At 40.4% G+C, this 15,708-nt stretch overlaps 1 protein-coding gene across 2 annotated transcripts in view; it reads right to left on the bottom strand.

Annotated features, from left to right (window-relative positions):
* Window positions 1–1,986: 1,986 nt before the first annotated feature.
* IL7R (interleukin 7 receptor) overlaps window positions 1,987–15,708 on the bottom strand; it is a 28,711-nt gene continuing 14,989 nt past the window's right edge. Inside the window, exons 3-8 of one of the 2 annotated variants that reach the window (XM_019450658.2) lie at window positions 14,164–14,321; window positions 10,044–10,201; window positions 8,061–8,223; window positions 7,066–7,159; window positions 5,873–5,948; window positions 1,987–5,473 (exon numbers count right to left, since the gene is read on the bottom strand). In XM_019450658.2, coding sequence (XP_019306203.1) covers window positions 4,970–5,473; window positions 5,873–5,948; window positions 7,066–7,159; window positions 8,061–8,223; window positions 10,044–10,201; window positions 14,164–14,321 — 1,153 coding nt within the window. In that variant the 3' untranslated portion in view covers window positions 1,987–4,969. Of the gene's footprint in view, window positions 5,474–5,868; window positions 5,949–7,065; window positions 7,160–8,060; window positions 8,224–10,043; window positions 10,202–14,163; window positions 14,322–15,708 lie in introns of those variants that run through there. The other variant, XM_053906922.1, reaches the window with a different exon arrangement.

Genomic DNA, 15,708 nt, shown 5'->3' with positions numbered 1-15,708 from the left:
TCTAAGCCTGGCATGTCAAATGCTTAACCACTGGTCCCCACCAATTGTGCCATATGCCATCTCAGCCACTGCTCAGTAGACTTCGTGCCTGTGGATGGCTTCCAATGGACCACCTGCTGAATGAACCAGCAACACTCTTCATTCATTCTCTCTGTGAGATACACTGACACCCATGTTGAGACTTGGCTGCCAGCAGGCTATCCTCCAGTGCTCTCTGTACCCACCAAGTGAGACACAAACTCACCCAAGTCAGTCCTGCGTGTCCCAAACTCATTTAGGCCAGTTCAACCTGTTATTGTAATCACATTATGAAGCTGATAAAGTATGAGTATGCAAAGAAAGTCTGATGCTGATCTATAAGAACTATCTTCAATGGTTTGAAAATACTTGACAAAGGCATGTTGAAAGAATATTGCTAGGGGCACCTGGGTGGTTCAGTTGGTTAAGCATCCAACTCTTGATTTCAGCTCAGGTCATGATCTTAGGGTTTGTGTGTTCGAGCCCTGCATCAGGCTCTGTGCTGACTGTGCGGAGCCTGCTTAGGATTCTTTCTCTCTCTCTCTCTGTCTCTCAATCTCTCTCAAAAAATAAATAAACTAAAAAAAAATTTTAACTGAAAAAAATTAAAAATTAAAAAAATTAAAAAAAAAAGAATATTGCTACCCATATGCTTGATAACATGATGGTGCAAGATTAGGCTGAGGGATACCTTTAAAAAGTTAAGCATCTACACTTAGATTTTTTTGTAGGTGTTTGAAAGTCCTTATCCATTTTAAAGAAAGCAAAACTAGACAAAGTAGTTGATGTTTTGCAGTGTGTTACCAAAGAAAGATAAGGTGAAACTATGGTCAGCAACCCACAACCCAAAGGAGAAGGTTTGGTCTTGTTACAAAAGGGTGGTGAATGGACATACAGTCAAATGTTTTTAATTAAAATAAAATGTTCCAGGCATATATGTATTATTTTTTTATACAAGTGCCCTGTGTCTGACTTTTGGGAATAACCATCAATGCCCTACTGTTCCCGACTGAGGCTGACAAGGAGACATCACCTATTGTAGCTGTAACTCCTTAAATGCCCCAGTGCTCTGTCACAGCTCCATGGCTTTGAGCGCATTGTTTCCTCTGCTAGGAAATGTCCTCTGGGCTCCTATATCTGGCACATTCCTACTTACTCTGTCTTGCCACATCAAGTGCGATTTCCTTCACATTACCTCTCCTGGTTTGTTTGTTTGTTTGTTTTCTCAGCCAGCGGCAGAATGTCCTTCCTATATTTGGGGACCACCCCAATCTATGAGGCACAGCCTCTTACTGGAGAAGATGTAAATGCCACCTATATTCGTCTCTGCTTCCCATTGCTAGGGCCCAGGCACATGAGCTCGGCATAGTTCTAATCAACCACAGGCTCCAGCTCTACCTCTAAACTGGTGGCCAGTAGGTGAAGCTGCTGGACGTTGCTGCCCGCTCTGCTCTGGGGTTGGTGGTGACAATGGCGGAGGCTGTTTTCAGTTTCTGGATGTGCCAGTGGTAGAGATAAGGGGAGGCTCTGTGAACTCCATGTTCGATTCTCAGATATTCTGGGAGCACTCTAGTAGCCTTTATTAAATTCCTTTTCTGCACAAATCAGCCTAAATTTGCTTCCATTGCTTACACTGAGAATCCTGATAATGCTTTGCCTGCAAGCAGTGATACGACATTGGAACTATCCCTATGTGTCTCGGTCCCCCTGTGATAGTGAGCTGGGAACAGTACATTTCATCCCTGTAACTCCAGTGCCTAGCACAGAACAAAGTAAGGCAAGGCAGATCCTCAACAAATTGCTGTTTAATTCATTAACTTGTGAATTAATTACTTAATCGATGAGTGACGTTCCTCTGAAAATCCAAATATAAAATGACGGCAAGTGACACCAGAATGTTTTCAGTGGTTGAGGAGGTCTGTGGCCTATTCTGTCCCTATTCTTCACAGAAGACAAGCACAGGCACAGAGAGTTCCATAGCATTTAATTAAATATGAGATGGTAACACACGTTGGACAGTTGTATACTTAGCAGCTCTGCAAAATGTTTGTAATGCATATGGGAGGTACATGGTCAAATCAGAGACCTTCACTGTAGTGAATGATGGGTAGTTTTTAGAAAAACCCCAGAAAAAAACCACTGAGCTGACACAAATGCCATCTGATCTGCACCATTCCAGATGTCTTGACCACATATTCTCACCACCTTCCTGCTGGTTCCGTCTTGTAGCCTCTCCAGAAGTGCTATGGAAACACAATATGCACATCTGAAATAGCCTCTACTTGGCTTTTCTGAAGGAAATTTCCGTGGAAACTGGAATGACAGGAGAGGCAAAGGCTAGTGGAAAATCAGTCGAATAATCCAGGGGCTCCCTAGATCCAGCCAAGATTGTTTAATTGCCCAAATCAGCTGCCTGTTTCTTGGTTCTCATTTCATGCTCTACAGAACTAGAAGTTAACACCTCTGACTTATGCATTGTGTCTGAGACCAATTTTTCTTTCCTAATGAAATGCAAAAGGAGGTTGGTGGGAACAAACTTGCAATCTGACATTATACCTTGTCCTTGAGTATAAAATCAAGCATCAGCAGCAATTATGATTATAAGAGTATAATACATGGATTTTAAATCCCTCCAGTAACAGACAGACATTCACACACTAAATTCAAATAATAACCTGTGCCCCAAAATACTGAAACATGGGATTTTAGAGCAGGGGTGGCTTTGATCTGTATCAAGACTTATCTCCTTATTTCTTCAAGAGATTGTCTATTATATCAGAGGAACAAACTTATGGCTTCCAGTCCTGAATTAACATGTAAGGTTTCTGTGTTCCAATTTCCCCAGAAGTTAAAGATGACAACAACACACCTCATAGGACCTCTGTGAATAAGGTATAGGACACCCAGGTTGGCATGGGATTTCCTGTGATAACCTCCTCTTTGAGACCTAGTTCCCATTTCTACAAAAGGTAAAGAACACATGTCCACCTGGTGGAAAATGTCTTCTAGGGCTGACACACCAGGTAGGTTCTGCTTTCCCGCCACACAGATGTATATCACTTGTCTGGCATTTTCCCTGACTGTCTGCCATTGGGCACCCTGAACATGCCTCTATTATAGCACTTTGTGTTATTGGATCATTTGTTTACAAAGTTGCCACTTTTATCATCAGATTTTCCACCCTATGAGGGCAGGGTCCCCAACTTTATTCACCTAACCCTGTGGCTGGCACATAGCAGGCTTTCCATGAATACTTGCCAAGGAAATGAAAGGGATAATGCTTAGGGAAATGCTTTGAAAATCACAAAAGCACTAACAAATCTAAGGGAATAAGAGATTATATTCATCACTACTGATTCAGAGAAAAGGATGTGGAAAGTACAATGGCCAACAGAGGAGTAAATGATCTTATTATCATTAGGCCTCAAAGCCAACAGATATGATTTTAGTCCAAAATTTAAAACCCCCTTTACAGATATCACAAAACAAAACAAACAAGAAAATTGAAAACTTAAAAACACTTAGCCCCCCAAAAACTAAAAACAGGACAAAAAGGTGTAAAATGTAAACAAAAACAATGGAAACAACCCCTTGAACAAAACAAAACCCTGAACTATGCCCTTCATTACTTCCTGTGCCTCTGCTGCTCTGTGTGGTTCTGCATCTGTCCATGGTCTGGGGGGCTGTGGGATGGGTGTTGGCAGCACTCCTCTGAGCTGAGATTTCTCAGCTGCCTTGACTTGGTTTGAGCTCATCACTAAAAATTCATCTAGACCAAGAAATGCATGTTCTTTACCTTCAAGAACATGGCCCCAGTCAGCTCACTCACTGCATGTGCTTGTAACTCTTCTCCCTGAAGCTTGTGGAAACATCCACAGGTATAAAACTCAGGACAATTTGTGGATGCATTTGGATTGGGGCAGTCTCTACACACAGAGAAGTGTTATTCCTGGCTCATTGCTCAAATGCACCTGTGTCTGGAGTTGGCAACAGGTTCTTCTATTTCAGATGGATGCAGCCGGGTGGTATTAGCAAGACAATCACGCTCTCGATAACTAACAACAGAAATCCTGGGCTTCTACTTTTTCAGAAAAACAGAATCAAATGGGATATGTGGGGAACAAACTTCAGTTTTCGTAGACATGGCTGGCCATGGTAGTTCATACATCACCTGACCCTTTCTTTCTCAGTGTTTTTAGTTTGGTGGCCATGTCGCTGTCTGGGACACTCCTGGTTTATGCTTGTTGTCCTGGAATGAGTATTTATAACTCCTCCTTTCACTTTCAAAGATGACCCAGTTTGGACAATAAATGACATAGTCACCCCATTTGTTATTAGTGGGGTTTGTCACTCAAGAATAGGATAGTCCCTAGTCAAGGAAAAGGCGCATGTTTTGGGGGGAACCATGGTTAGACTCCCAACCATCAAACCCCACACTGAGGGGGGAGCAAAATGGACAAGTTACTTCATACTTCCAAGTCTCCATTCCATCATCTATTAAAAAAGAGAATAATAATAATGATGATAATAATTGTACCAATGCCTGGGATTACTATGAGGATGTAGGGAGACAAGCTACGTAGAGCCCACTGGTATATAGTAAGTCTTAACAATGATACCTATCATCCTTGTTCTCCTTTTCCTCTCTCTTTCCTTGCCCTCTTCCTGCTTTCCTACCCCCTCCCTTCTCTCCTCCATCCTTTCTTTCATTCTTTCCTGGTTTTTTTTTTCCTTAAATAATGGAATAATTTGGGTTGCCTGAAGCAGAGTGCTCCTGTCTCAAGCCAAATGCCCCTGGAGTGAAAGGAGTGATCCAAGCCATGCTTCTGAATCCTGTAGATGATACGGAGGGCTTGCCTTAATTCTGTCTTCTTTGTGCTTCGAGGAAGAGTAGGCAGAGCTCAGTCATCTTTGTCAGTCATCATGGTTCCAGTCCTGGGTTTCTGAAAATTCACTGGTTTTGGTAGAAACTGGACATGGTGACATAGGCTTCTTCCTGGCTCGATCCCAAGGAAGTGAGAATGGGTTGTCCCTGGGCAGCTGGGTTCAATGTCAGGATTCCTGATTGGAAAGGAAATGGAGTGGGCCCAGGGCCATTTGTAGTTCCAGGGACAAGCAGCAGGCCCTGGTACACATGAGGCCCATTCTTGCCACCATCCCTGAAGTCTGGGGGTCTGGAAGATGGGAGCACAAGGGCCTCACACATACTGACATTCCCAGCCAGGCATCCGAGGGGTGAATCTCCTCTGAACGTTTTTGGGGTAATGACTGCATGCTCAGATGGCCAGGTGGGGCTCTGCACACCCCCTACAAGCCTCTGCTTTTCAGACTCCTCTGGTTGTGGCAGAGAAGTGTCTTGCAGAAAGCCTTCGGCTTCATCTCTAGCTTGAATGCCATCCACCTTATGAATCTGGCAGTCCAGGAAACTTTCAGGATTGAAACTCACATTCAAATTCTACACCAAAAAAAGAGAGAAGGCATTAAGAGTGCTCCAAAGAGACACACCAGCAAAGGTTCAGTTCAGGGAAAGATGTAACAAACTTTCTGACAGGGGTTTACCAGAGAATGTCAGAGAATTACCCACATGTTCTAGTTGACTCTACCACTGGATGCACTCTGACATGTCATTCTGAAGGGACTGGCCATGCCCTCCAGCCCCATGAAAGCCCAGGAGACTTCTGAGACTTGTATCTCATTTTAGTTTTCTATATCCAGGGAGCTGCAGCTAGGATCTTGCAGTTATGGGATGCACAAAAGACCAACACTTGTGGTTCAACTGTTCCCTATCCTGCAATATTATTCTTGGCTTTTGGAATGCCTCCAACATTGTGAAAGAATCACCAGAAGCACTTACCTTTTTTGGTTTCTTGCAAAGTTGTTCCAGAGTCTTCTTATGATCCGGGAGACTGGGCCACACAATAGGTTTAATTCTGAAATAAGAGGACATTGAGAAAGATGAAATGAACAGTGAGGGAGCATGCATGCACAATAGGCCTTTCCATCCATTCTGAGCCAGAAATCAGAAGAGCAGATTTCTAGTCTTGCCTCAGCCACAACTAGGCGGGTGAACTTGGACAAGTGACTTGCTTTCCCTGGACCTCAGTGTCCTATTAATTCACAGAGGGGTTGGACCAGGGGTCATTGTCAGTGATCTCTGTGAACACCTTTGGGAGAGAACCCTGGAGAAGAGGAACAGTGAGGCTTGGCAAGGGTGTGGCTATGAAACCAACATTCCCCCGGCTCTTCTACTCTTAATATAGGTGTTGTCATCTTACTCCTTCTCTTAACTGATAGCAACTCCTCTGCTCTGATTTTTGTGGAAGTGAGGAATATTTTCTAAGCCACCCAGGGAAATTAGAGTATCATGGGGCACCTCGATGGTTCAGTTGGTTGAGCATCCGACTTCAGTCAGGTCATAATCTCATGGTTTGTGAGTTGGAGCCCTGCATCAGGCTCTGTGCTGTCAGCACAGAACCTGCTTCAGATCCTCTGTCCCCCCCGTCTCTGCCCCTCACCCACTCGCTCTCTCTCTCTCTCTCTCTCTCTCTCAAAAATAAACATTAAAAAAGACAAAAAGACAAATTGAAGTATCATGAGAGCATGTGGCACTGTGCTGAAGGCATCTTCCTAGAACATTAATAACTTGATGGTATGTGTCAAAAGCATCATTTTCATAATGAAACAGACAGGGCTCTGTCATGAGGTAGAATGCAAAAGTCCCATGAATTTGTGTGCTGAAATTCAAGACTTCAAATACATTCTGTATTTTCCATGGGTACCCCCAGCTGCCCAGACATTTTGGAGGCATGGTTCCCACTATTTTAGAAGAAAAAGTTTGGGGGCAGGGTTTGCCCTATGTCTAATTTATGTATTTTCACCTCTTATGAAATTAAATGTGGAAATTCACCAGTGCCTTAGGGTGGGGAGGGATGTTGGGCACTACAATTCCTGAAATGTCTTTTCCCTTTGTAGTTTTCTCATCAATAAATAGGCTAGAGCTTCAACTGTCTGGGACCCCATGTAACCATCCTACTGATTAAAGTTCACCTTTTTTTCCATAATGCACAGGCCAAGATGACCATCAGAGACACAGAGAAGAAACTCAGAATGCTAATAGTTAGTAAAATAGGATCCATCCTCCCTGGAATGCAAGGAAAGATCTTGGTTAGTAATCATTAAACATGGAGTTGGGGAGGCTTTCAGTATGCTTTGAGTTTATTTAGTAACTCGAGACCATTTACTATTTCTTCAAAGTCGCCCTTCAGTGAACAGGATAATGTACTAACTTTACGCACAAGGAATTTTGGCTTCAGTAAGTGGCACTCACGTGAGTGACCAGGTGTAGAACATCTGTCATTTGAAATGTAAAAGTGGCCCAGCATTAAGGATAGCAGTACTCTTTCCCCAACATCTACCATCAAGAGAAGTAAACCTAGCAGGGGAATCAGGAGGGGGATGCTCTACCTCAGAGGTTCATCAACTTCCAGTCTGAGAATGGGATGTTGGTATGTCAAGAATAGTTCCCCTCATACTTCAAAGAGAAGGTATATGTGGAGTGAGCCATGTTCTTTGGCTTTTCTGGCCATTCTTACTTCCTAGACCATGTGGATACCTTTGTTATTCTGGAAAAGGAGGCATGAATGAGCAGCACTAACCTGCTCATCTTCTATCACCAAAGGTGTTCTCCTAGAGGAGCTTTTGAGAGACCAGCCATTGGGATTCCAGTCTAAATTGGTAGAGTGGAGGTAATAGGTGGGGACTTTATTCAGAATTATTATCAGCTCCCAAGAACACCTGGGTCAGTGGAATCCAGGGCAGCCTATATCATTTGATCAATGACTACGGGTTCTATTCCCACTACTTCCTTATTCTTCACAAGAGGGGCCAAGATGGCAGGTCATTCTCCAAAGACAGTGTAAACATACCCTCAGGGGAGTTCTAACATGTGGGTTCCTTTCACCTTTCTGCCTCTCACTCTTGTTCACACACCTTAACATGCAAAGCACTCTGCGGGGGACAAAGATTCTGCTGTCACTTCCCACCTGTGATCTCTGGAGTTCTGAAGTGGAAGCTTGGACTCCATTCACTCCAGAAGCCTTCAAAATAGTCATGATTAGGAATGGATCGGACTTTAATCTCATACATTGCATCAGGTTGTAGCTTTCTCTGTAGGAGTGCCAGCTTTGTACTGGATAAGTTCACATGCTAAAGAGCAAAACATGCCATTATATTTTTAGGGTCAAAAAAGACGTGTTGCCTAGATCCCCCAAATCATTTCAAGTTAAGTGACTTTAGTCATGAAGTCCTTTTCTTGTTAGGAAAAGGAGATATGACATAGAGAAGAGCATGTGTGAGCTCATAAATAATGCTACCAGTGGTCAAGGAGGGCAACAGTACCATGGGTCTTTGTTTAGGTGAGCTGGACTCTTCAATACCAGGAGGATATAAATCACTCCCAGGCCCCCACCTTCCTTTCCACACTTCGATTTCTCTCTCTTTTTTTTCTCTTTTTCTCCTCTTTCACATCCCAAAGGAAAATACAAGGGAATGGTAAGGTAAGTGAGCAGGAATAATTTCTCTCTAGAAAGATTCAATTCTACATTGCAAATAGCAATATAGAGAACAACAGTCTCTTCAGCAATGTGCATTATCCTTAAGAAAAAACTATCAATTTGATGGATAAAAAGTTAATATTCCACTGTTATTTACATTTATACTTATTTGATTATTAGTTTTCATATATTTATTGCATTTACATATATCTTATTTTATGAGACATTTCCAAGTTTCTTGCTATTTTTTTCTGTTGTTACATTTGTCCTTTTCTTAATGATTTATAAGGCCTCTTTATATATGAAGGATATTAACCATCTGTCAGTTGTATGTATGGCAATTTAATCCTAATATCTAATTTGCCTTACAATTTTGATTATCATGTGTGGTGACATTTATAAGCCTTTATTTTTATATATTCATATGTATCCGTCTTTTTCTCTCTTTACTGCTTTTATGCTTAGAATATTTTTCTTCATCTCAAGATTACATAAGCATTTACCTATATTTTTTCTACCTTGTTTAGTGTTTCACTTTTACATAATTTATTTAAATCATCTTTTTATTCTATTTTTTAAGTTAGGCATTTAACTTAATTATTTCCCCAAACAGCTAACTGACTGTCCTGGTATCATTTATTCAAAATTCTTCTTTTCTTGGGGCTCTGGGCTGGCTCAGTTGGAGGAGTGTGCAACTCTTGATCTTGGGGTGATGAGTTTGAGCCCCACAATATATATATATATATATATATATATATATATATATATATATATATATTTTAATGCTTCCTTTTCCACTATAGTTGCTTTTCCATTGGTGCAATTTTCAAATGAAGACTCAAGAGAACAGGACCAAGGTACCCTCGTTTGTGTGGTAGAAGGAGGGTAGAACTGTTTTAGGGTAGACATTACACTTATGTAAGTACTATACAGCAGCATATTGCAAACAAAGAAGGCTGATCCTGGCCTAAGAAAAGAGAACAGCATGAGTATAAATAGGCATTCTTTTCACTGTGAGAAAAATAAGCCATCATCTGGTTTTTGTCCATGTGTTACAAATAGGACAGAATTTAAGCCAGTGAGCCCAGAGGAGCCTAAAAACCTGGGACACTTTACTTTTCTCCCACCTTCTCCTCAAGATAGATTGCAGGGATGGCCAGACCATTCCAATGACAATGAGAGCTATAACAGGATGGCCCAGAGAAGATCCAGGTTTTGTGAAACCTGAATTTCTTATGCTTTGGGGAACTTCTTTCAGTAAAAGGTATATTTTGAACACAAAATTGCAAGGGGCCCTCCCCAGGTAAATGTACCTCTGGGATGAAAAAATTTATAACATTAAGAAGTTTTTATTTTATGATTTTATATACATATATTATAATTTTATGTATTTTATAGAAATTTACTTATTCAATATACTTATGCAGTCATCTTTATGCATTTTTAATGTATAAATGTAGTTGATCTACATACCATCCAGTCATTTTCATGTTTTTCCTGGCGATAGGCTACCTCATGCAATAATTCTTTCACATACTTCTTTTGTAAGTGAGATGTGTTAAATGTCACCAGAAAGTCATTTGCTCCCTCACGATAGATGACTCTTATGTCAAAAGGAGCCTCAGGTTTAACTGGAAAAGAAAAAGAAAGGAGGTCAGTCTATAGGGCAATCAAGAAAATAATTATACTTTTTAAAGTTCATCCATTCTGAAAATCACATTCTTTTTCTGGGTCAGTAATCAAGCAACAAATCAGAAAACATTTATTCTTCCTGGTTCAAAGCTTGACTAGACTTTTCAGCCTCCTCTGCAGTAGAATGTAGCCTTGTGAACAACGTGAGTGGAAATGTGCACCACCTCCCACCTGGCCCAGAAAGCTTACATGTGTGACCTTATGTTTGTTCCCTTTCCACCATTTGGAGTCATATGTTGAAGACAGTGGAACCACAGGATGAAAGAAACCTGAATATTGTTTGAAAGAGCACCATGCACACATTAGAAATACCCATTTTGGCTTTTATGTGAGCAAGAAATAAACTTATGGTGTTTGAGATATCATGTTTTAGGAATTATTTGTTATAGCAGCTAGTGCTAATTCTACACTAAAACACATTCACTTTGCCTTTTGAATACTACAGAATTTGTTACTAAGTAGCCTCAAAGCAGGAGTGTTTAAACTTTGAGTCTTCATTATTCCAATAAATCGGGTTTTAAGCTGGGAGCCTTGTACCTCATCTCAGCTATATAGAAGCTGAGGGTCTGCATTCTGTCCCTAAGCTCATAATTTTTAGTGTGACTTTAGTCTGGTTGGTATTAGCTCTGAATTCCTCTCTAGTCTCTTTCTTCTGTCTGCCTGCTGAGCAAACTTACTCTTAGGATCACAGGCACCATATATGAAATGCTGTTGGAGGGAAATAGGTTTTATTTCAGGCAGAACCTACCCTGAGAAAGGTACTGAATTCTTTGAAAAGCATGCATGTCAAGCAGCCTCCCCATTATTGACCAGGGGCTTTCCTGTCTTGGGTTCTTAGCTGCTCTATCACCAAAGCCTGGGACGTTTGTTTTCTAAAGATGGGGCAGCCACTTTTTTGCATGGCTGGTCTCAGAGAATGAGAGCACATAGACTAAAATCTAATCTAAATCTATTGTTAATGAGAGAGTATGTGTTCATTAAACTCTTACCCTCTAGACTGAGCTGAATTCTAGGCTCTCTGCGCTGGGCTTTATGGCAGACTTGTTGACCCAGTAAAGTGAACTCATGTAATGGAGTTTGGCTCACTTACTGTAGTCACTTGCTCATAGTGGTGACCACCTAAGTTTCTCCTGCATTGCCCCAGAGATCCTGAAAAAGAGGAAATGTGTCCTTCTTTGCCCTTGGATGTCTTGTAAAAGAGGAAGTTTATCTTCTTTATTTTTAGATTCACTATAGAAAGGGGAGATGCCCTGGGGGAACAGGAGGAAAGGGTGGTGAGTGTAGAGAAACAGACCAACAGAGAACCCCTGCCAAGCCAGTTCCTACTCTTCATTCAAGGGAATAATTAAGATTCACATTTTCAGTGAAACCTCTGATGCTAAATTCCTTGCCTCATCCCCATCTCTCAAGGTCTCATAATAATGGAAGAATTAAGGAAAGAACAGACTGATATTGATTATACACCTACTAAGCACTTATGCCAGCTTCCACCAATAATCTCTATCATCACTACATTGATGAAGAAACTGAGTCTCAGAGAGGTTAATTAACTTAAGTTCAGGTTCCTATAAAATAGTTTGATATGATTTAAATCCAATTCTGTCTGATTCTGAAGCTCACTCTTCTTCATTTAGCTTTTCTTTCTGTACTCCATTATCTCACTCTGGCTTGTCCAGGTGTCTTCCAAATAGTGCTGTCTCTGGTTCAAAGAGTGTCTCTGAGCACATCAGAAAAAGTTGCTCATTACTCAAGCAACATTTTTATAGCTTAGTTTATTCTGTGAGCAAACTAAACAATTACACAGACTCACTCTACCAAGACAAATGGGAAGGCAGGAAGCTGACCCTCTAGCTTTATCAGAGGGCCCATATCTAAAGAAGGGGGAGTGAGGGGCAGGTGGTTGCAGGGTAGCTCTGGTCTAGGGCTCAATCAGGAACTTCCAATTTAAATTCAATTAAATGACAGTTCTGCTAATCAAATGTCACCTTAGGAACCAGAAGAAGGTGCTGCTGAGTGACATACCTCCATTACCTCTCATCTGGTTGCTTAAGGGTGCTTTTCAAAGCCTGAAGGGGCTCACCACACCCAGTTCACAAGGGCCCAGACTACCAGCTGTGAGCACAACTACCTTTCTCCCTTGGCCTCTCAGATGTGGCTTGGTAGGTTTGCTTCTGCTGAGATCTAGAAAATAGGCTTCTGAGAGCACTGGATATGTGAGATCTGGGGATTCAGATCAGCAGGGTGCTACCTGGAGTCTTGAGTAGTCACATGCTCACTCTGTAAAATGCCATGATGCTGTCAGAGGACTGAGAATCTCTGTCTTCCCTACCTGATTTTAGAGTAGTGAATATAGATTTGCACCCCCAATGTAAACATTTAGATATGGTGCTCTTGTGCAGTGCACAAACTGACCATCCATCCATAACAGCCTAGTCTCCAAATGACCAAAACCTACTTTGCTTGTGTCCTATATTCAGAATTACCTTGCAGTTACATTGGTTGTGGCCTATGTTGCTGTGTGTTCAATATGCACAAACCATTTGTCTAATGTCTCTTTTTCACTATCTGAACTTTTATAGGGTAATTATTCACACATGGAACTTTTGTTTTCATTCTTTATTTTACCAACTTAGTGAGGCAAAGCTGAGACTAGATTCAAAGTTTCTCACCTCTTTATTGTCTCTAATGAGTATTATTCTTTTACCTTTAATTTTCTTTTGGGATGGTGAAGAAGGGGTTGAAAATAGGGAGAGAGAGTGAGCCATAGTACTTAAAACCAGCAAAAGAATGAATGTACCTCTTCTATCACTTTGACCAGTTTCCCTCCTACATATATTATTTCATCTGTAAATCTCCATAGGTATAATAAACACATGTAGTCATTATTCCATTGCACTAATGTGTCATAATTGGCTTAGACATTCTCCTATATCAGAGTCTCTCTGAGGTTTTGAATGTAACTTTATTCACCCTAGGGTTATAATCTGTAAGTAATAGAAAAGAAAATTTCTTGGGTCTATATTCTCAATCTTTCTGATTATTTTGATTTACTTGCCTGGCAACTAAATGATGAATTGGTAATTAATATTGACTTATAGTCAGATAATTGAATGGATTTTCTGATTCATATTACTATGTATATGAATATTATATAGAGCAAAAGGAAACATGTAGGTGAATTTACCAATTTCGATTATAATTTTGTTTGAAATATTTTTTGACAAAATGTAATATGAATATTCTAGGCCAAATATTAATTGATATTAACTTTTCAAAATAACTTGATAATTTAACTAAACATACTCTGAATATGGTGGATATATGGGAAGAAGAATACAAAGAATTCAGGAGAAGGAAAGATGAAGAGGGAAAGGGCATCAGAGGTCCAGCTCTAGTGACTTCATGTAGAACTCTTCCTGCAATCTGTAGGTGCCAATCACTATCTTTCATGGCTGAGTTGGAAGACCCTCAAAATTCTTTTTAAAAAACTTTTAAAAAATGTTTATTTATTTTTGAGAGAGAGATAGAGTGTGAGCAGAGAAGGGGCAGAGAGAAAGGGAGACACAGAATCAGAAGCAGGCTCCAGGCTCCGAGCTGTCAGCACAGAGCCCAATGCAGGGCTCAAACTCACAAACTTTGAGATCATGACCCTAGCCAAAGTCGCACACTTAACCCACTGAGCCACCCAGGCATCCCCCTCAGAATTCTCTCATATTAAGAATTAGTGTCACATGCTTCAAAACTTCCAGGTCTTAAAAAAATTCCTTCCATTAAGGACTTTGCTATTCTCTATTGCAAAGAGCTTTCATGATTTGTCTACTTTTAACATGCAGAAAGTCCAGACACAATCAGTGTCTTCATATATGTCCAAACGGCAAGACTACTCCCATATACAACTTACCTATCTTGACTACGTTCATTTTCCTGCAAGTTATCTTTTTTCCTTTAAGCTTCACACATATTTCGCTGTCTCCAATCAGTAAGAATTTCTTTGTCCTGATGAAATACATCTCTTGCATTTTATTAAAAGTCAGGCATTTCACATCCAAAAGAGCCCCACTGTAGAAACAAAAAAGGAATCTATCTTAATTCAAGTAAGAGTTTCTGTATACAATGGAATAGCACTACCTGTACATTTCAGTTTTGTGACTTCAACTCTGTCCACTGGTATGTGGATGTATAGGTGCTTGTGTATGTGTGTATGTGTGTATGTGTGTGTGTGTGAGAGAGAGAGAGAGAGAGAGAGAGAGAGAGAGAGAAATTAAATAATGTGGCTTCTTGGTACCATCACAATGGTATAATGATGATATACTCTGGCGTTACATGCAACTGAATATGAAACTGTCAAAGCCTGTTCATGAAAAACCTGGAAAATTCCTATTTTTAAATAATTGATCATTGAAAAACAAAAATGTTTTGTAGGTGGTTAGATAATTGCTTTTTTTGATGTTCTGCAGAAATAAATTCAGGAAATAAAGCCTATAAAGGAACATTGACCAAAACAAAGTTAAAGGAAATGATACAATAGTCTAGAGGATTATATACATAAAACCATATACACTTAATGAGTAATTTGGGGACTTTCAAAGGTAATTTTGACTGTGCTCCACTTTTACCTCATCAACAAACTTTAAAATCAACCCTTATTCCCATGTTCCCTTTCCTCTTCCCAACTAAGATCAGTCTTTCAATAAACTGAGGAAGAGAGATTGTTGCTTATTGTACAACTAACATCAAAAGCTTCACATTGCACTTTTTTCAATAAAAAGTATAACTATTAGGTCCAGTAATAGCAGAACAACTTGTATCATACTAACCTTCCAATATATAACTATTATCAACCTTGGACAAGATATTTTTGAAAATCCTTTTTAAAAGTTTTAAAGAGTAATCAAAAGTATGCAGAAATTACAGGGAATTTTTAAAAAATGTTAACTTATTTAATTTGAGAGAGAGATAGAGAGTGAGCAGGGGAGGGGCAGAGAGAGATGGAGACAGAGAATCCCAAGCAGGCTCCATGCTGTCAGTGTGGAGTCCAGTGTGGGGCTTCAACCCATGAACTGTTAGATGATGACCTGAGCCCAAATCAAGAGTTGGAGTCTTCACCAACTGAGCCACCCATGCACTCTGAGAGGGAATTTTATCCTTTATAAAAGGGTAGATGAGCTCCTTGTTCCTGCTTTTTCTTTTTCTTTGTTTGATAGCACTCCTCAGGTCACACTGTGACAGGCATCTAGAATCTAACAAAAAGCCACAGTTTTATTGTCTTGAGAAGTTAGAGGACTTCCTGTGTGGATGGATATTTTTAATGGGGAAAGGCCTAGAAATGAGGAAGCTATGGAGAGATCTGCATATAACCTCTGCTCATATCATTATATGTCACTTTAATTGTCAGGTATGAAGGAAACTCTAAGGAAACCATGGGAAAGGAATAGCTAGATGACAC

The sequence above is a fragment of the Panthera pardus genome, unplaced genomic scaffold (genome assembly GCF_024362965.1).
Source record: "Panthera pardus isolate Hobbes unplaced genomic scaffold, ASM2436296v1 HiC_scaffold_2, whole genome shotgun sequence".
Lineage (NCBI taxonomy): Eukaryota > Metazoa > Chordata > Mammalia > Carnivora > Felidae > Panthera > Panthera pardus.
This window is presented reverse-complemented; position numbering and strand designations above follow the sequence as displayed.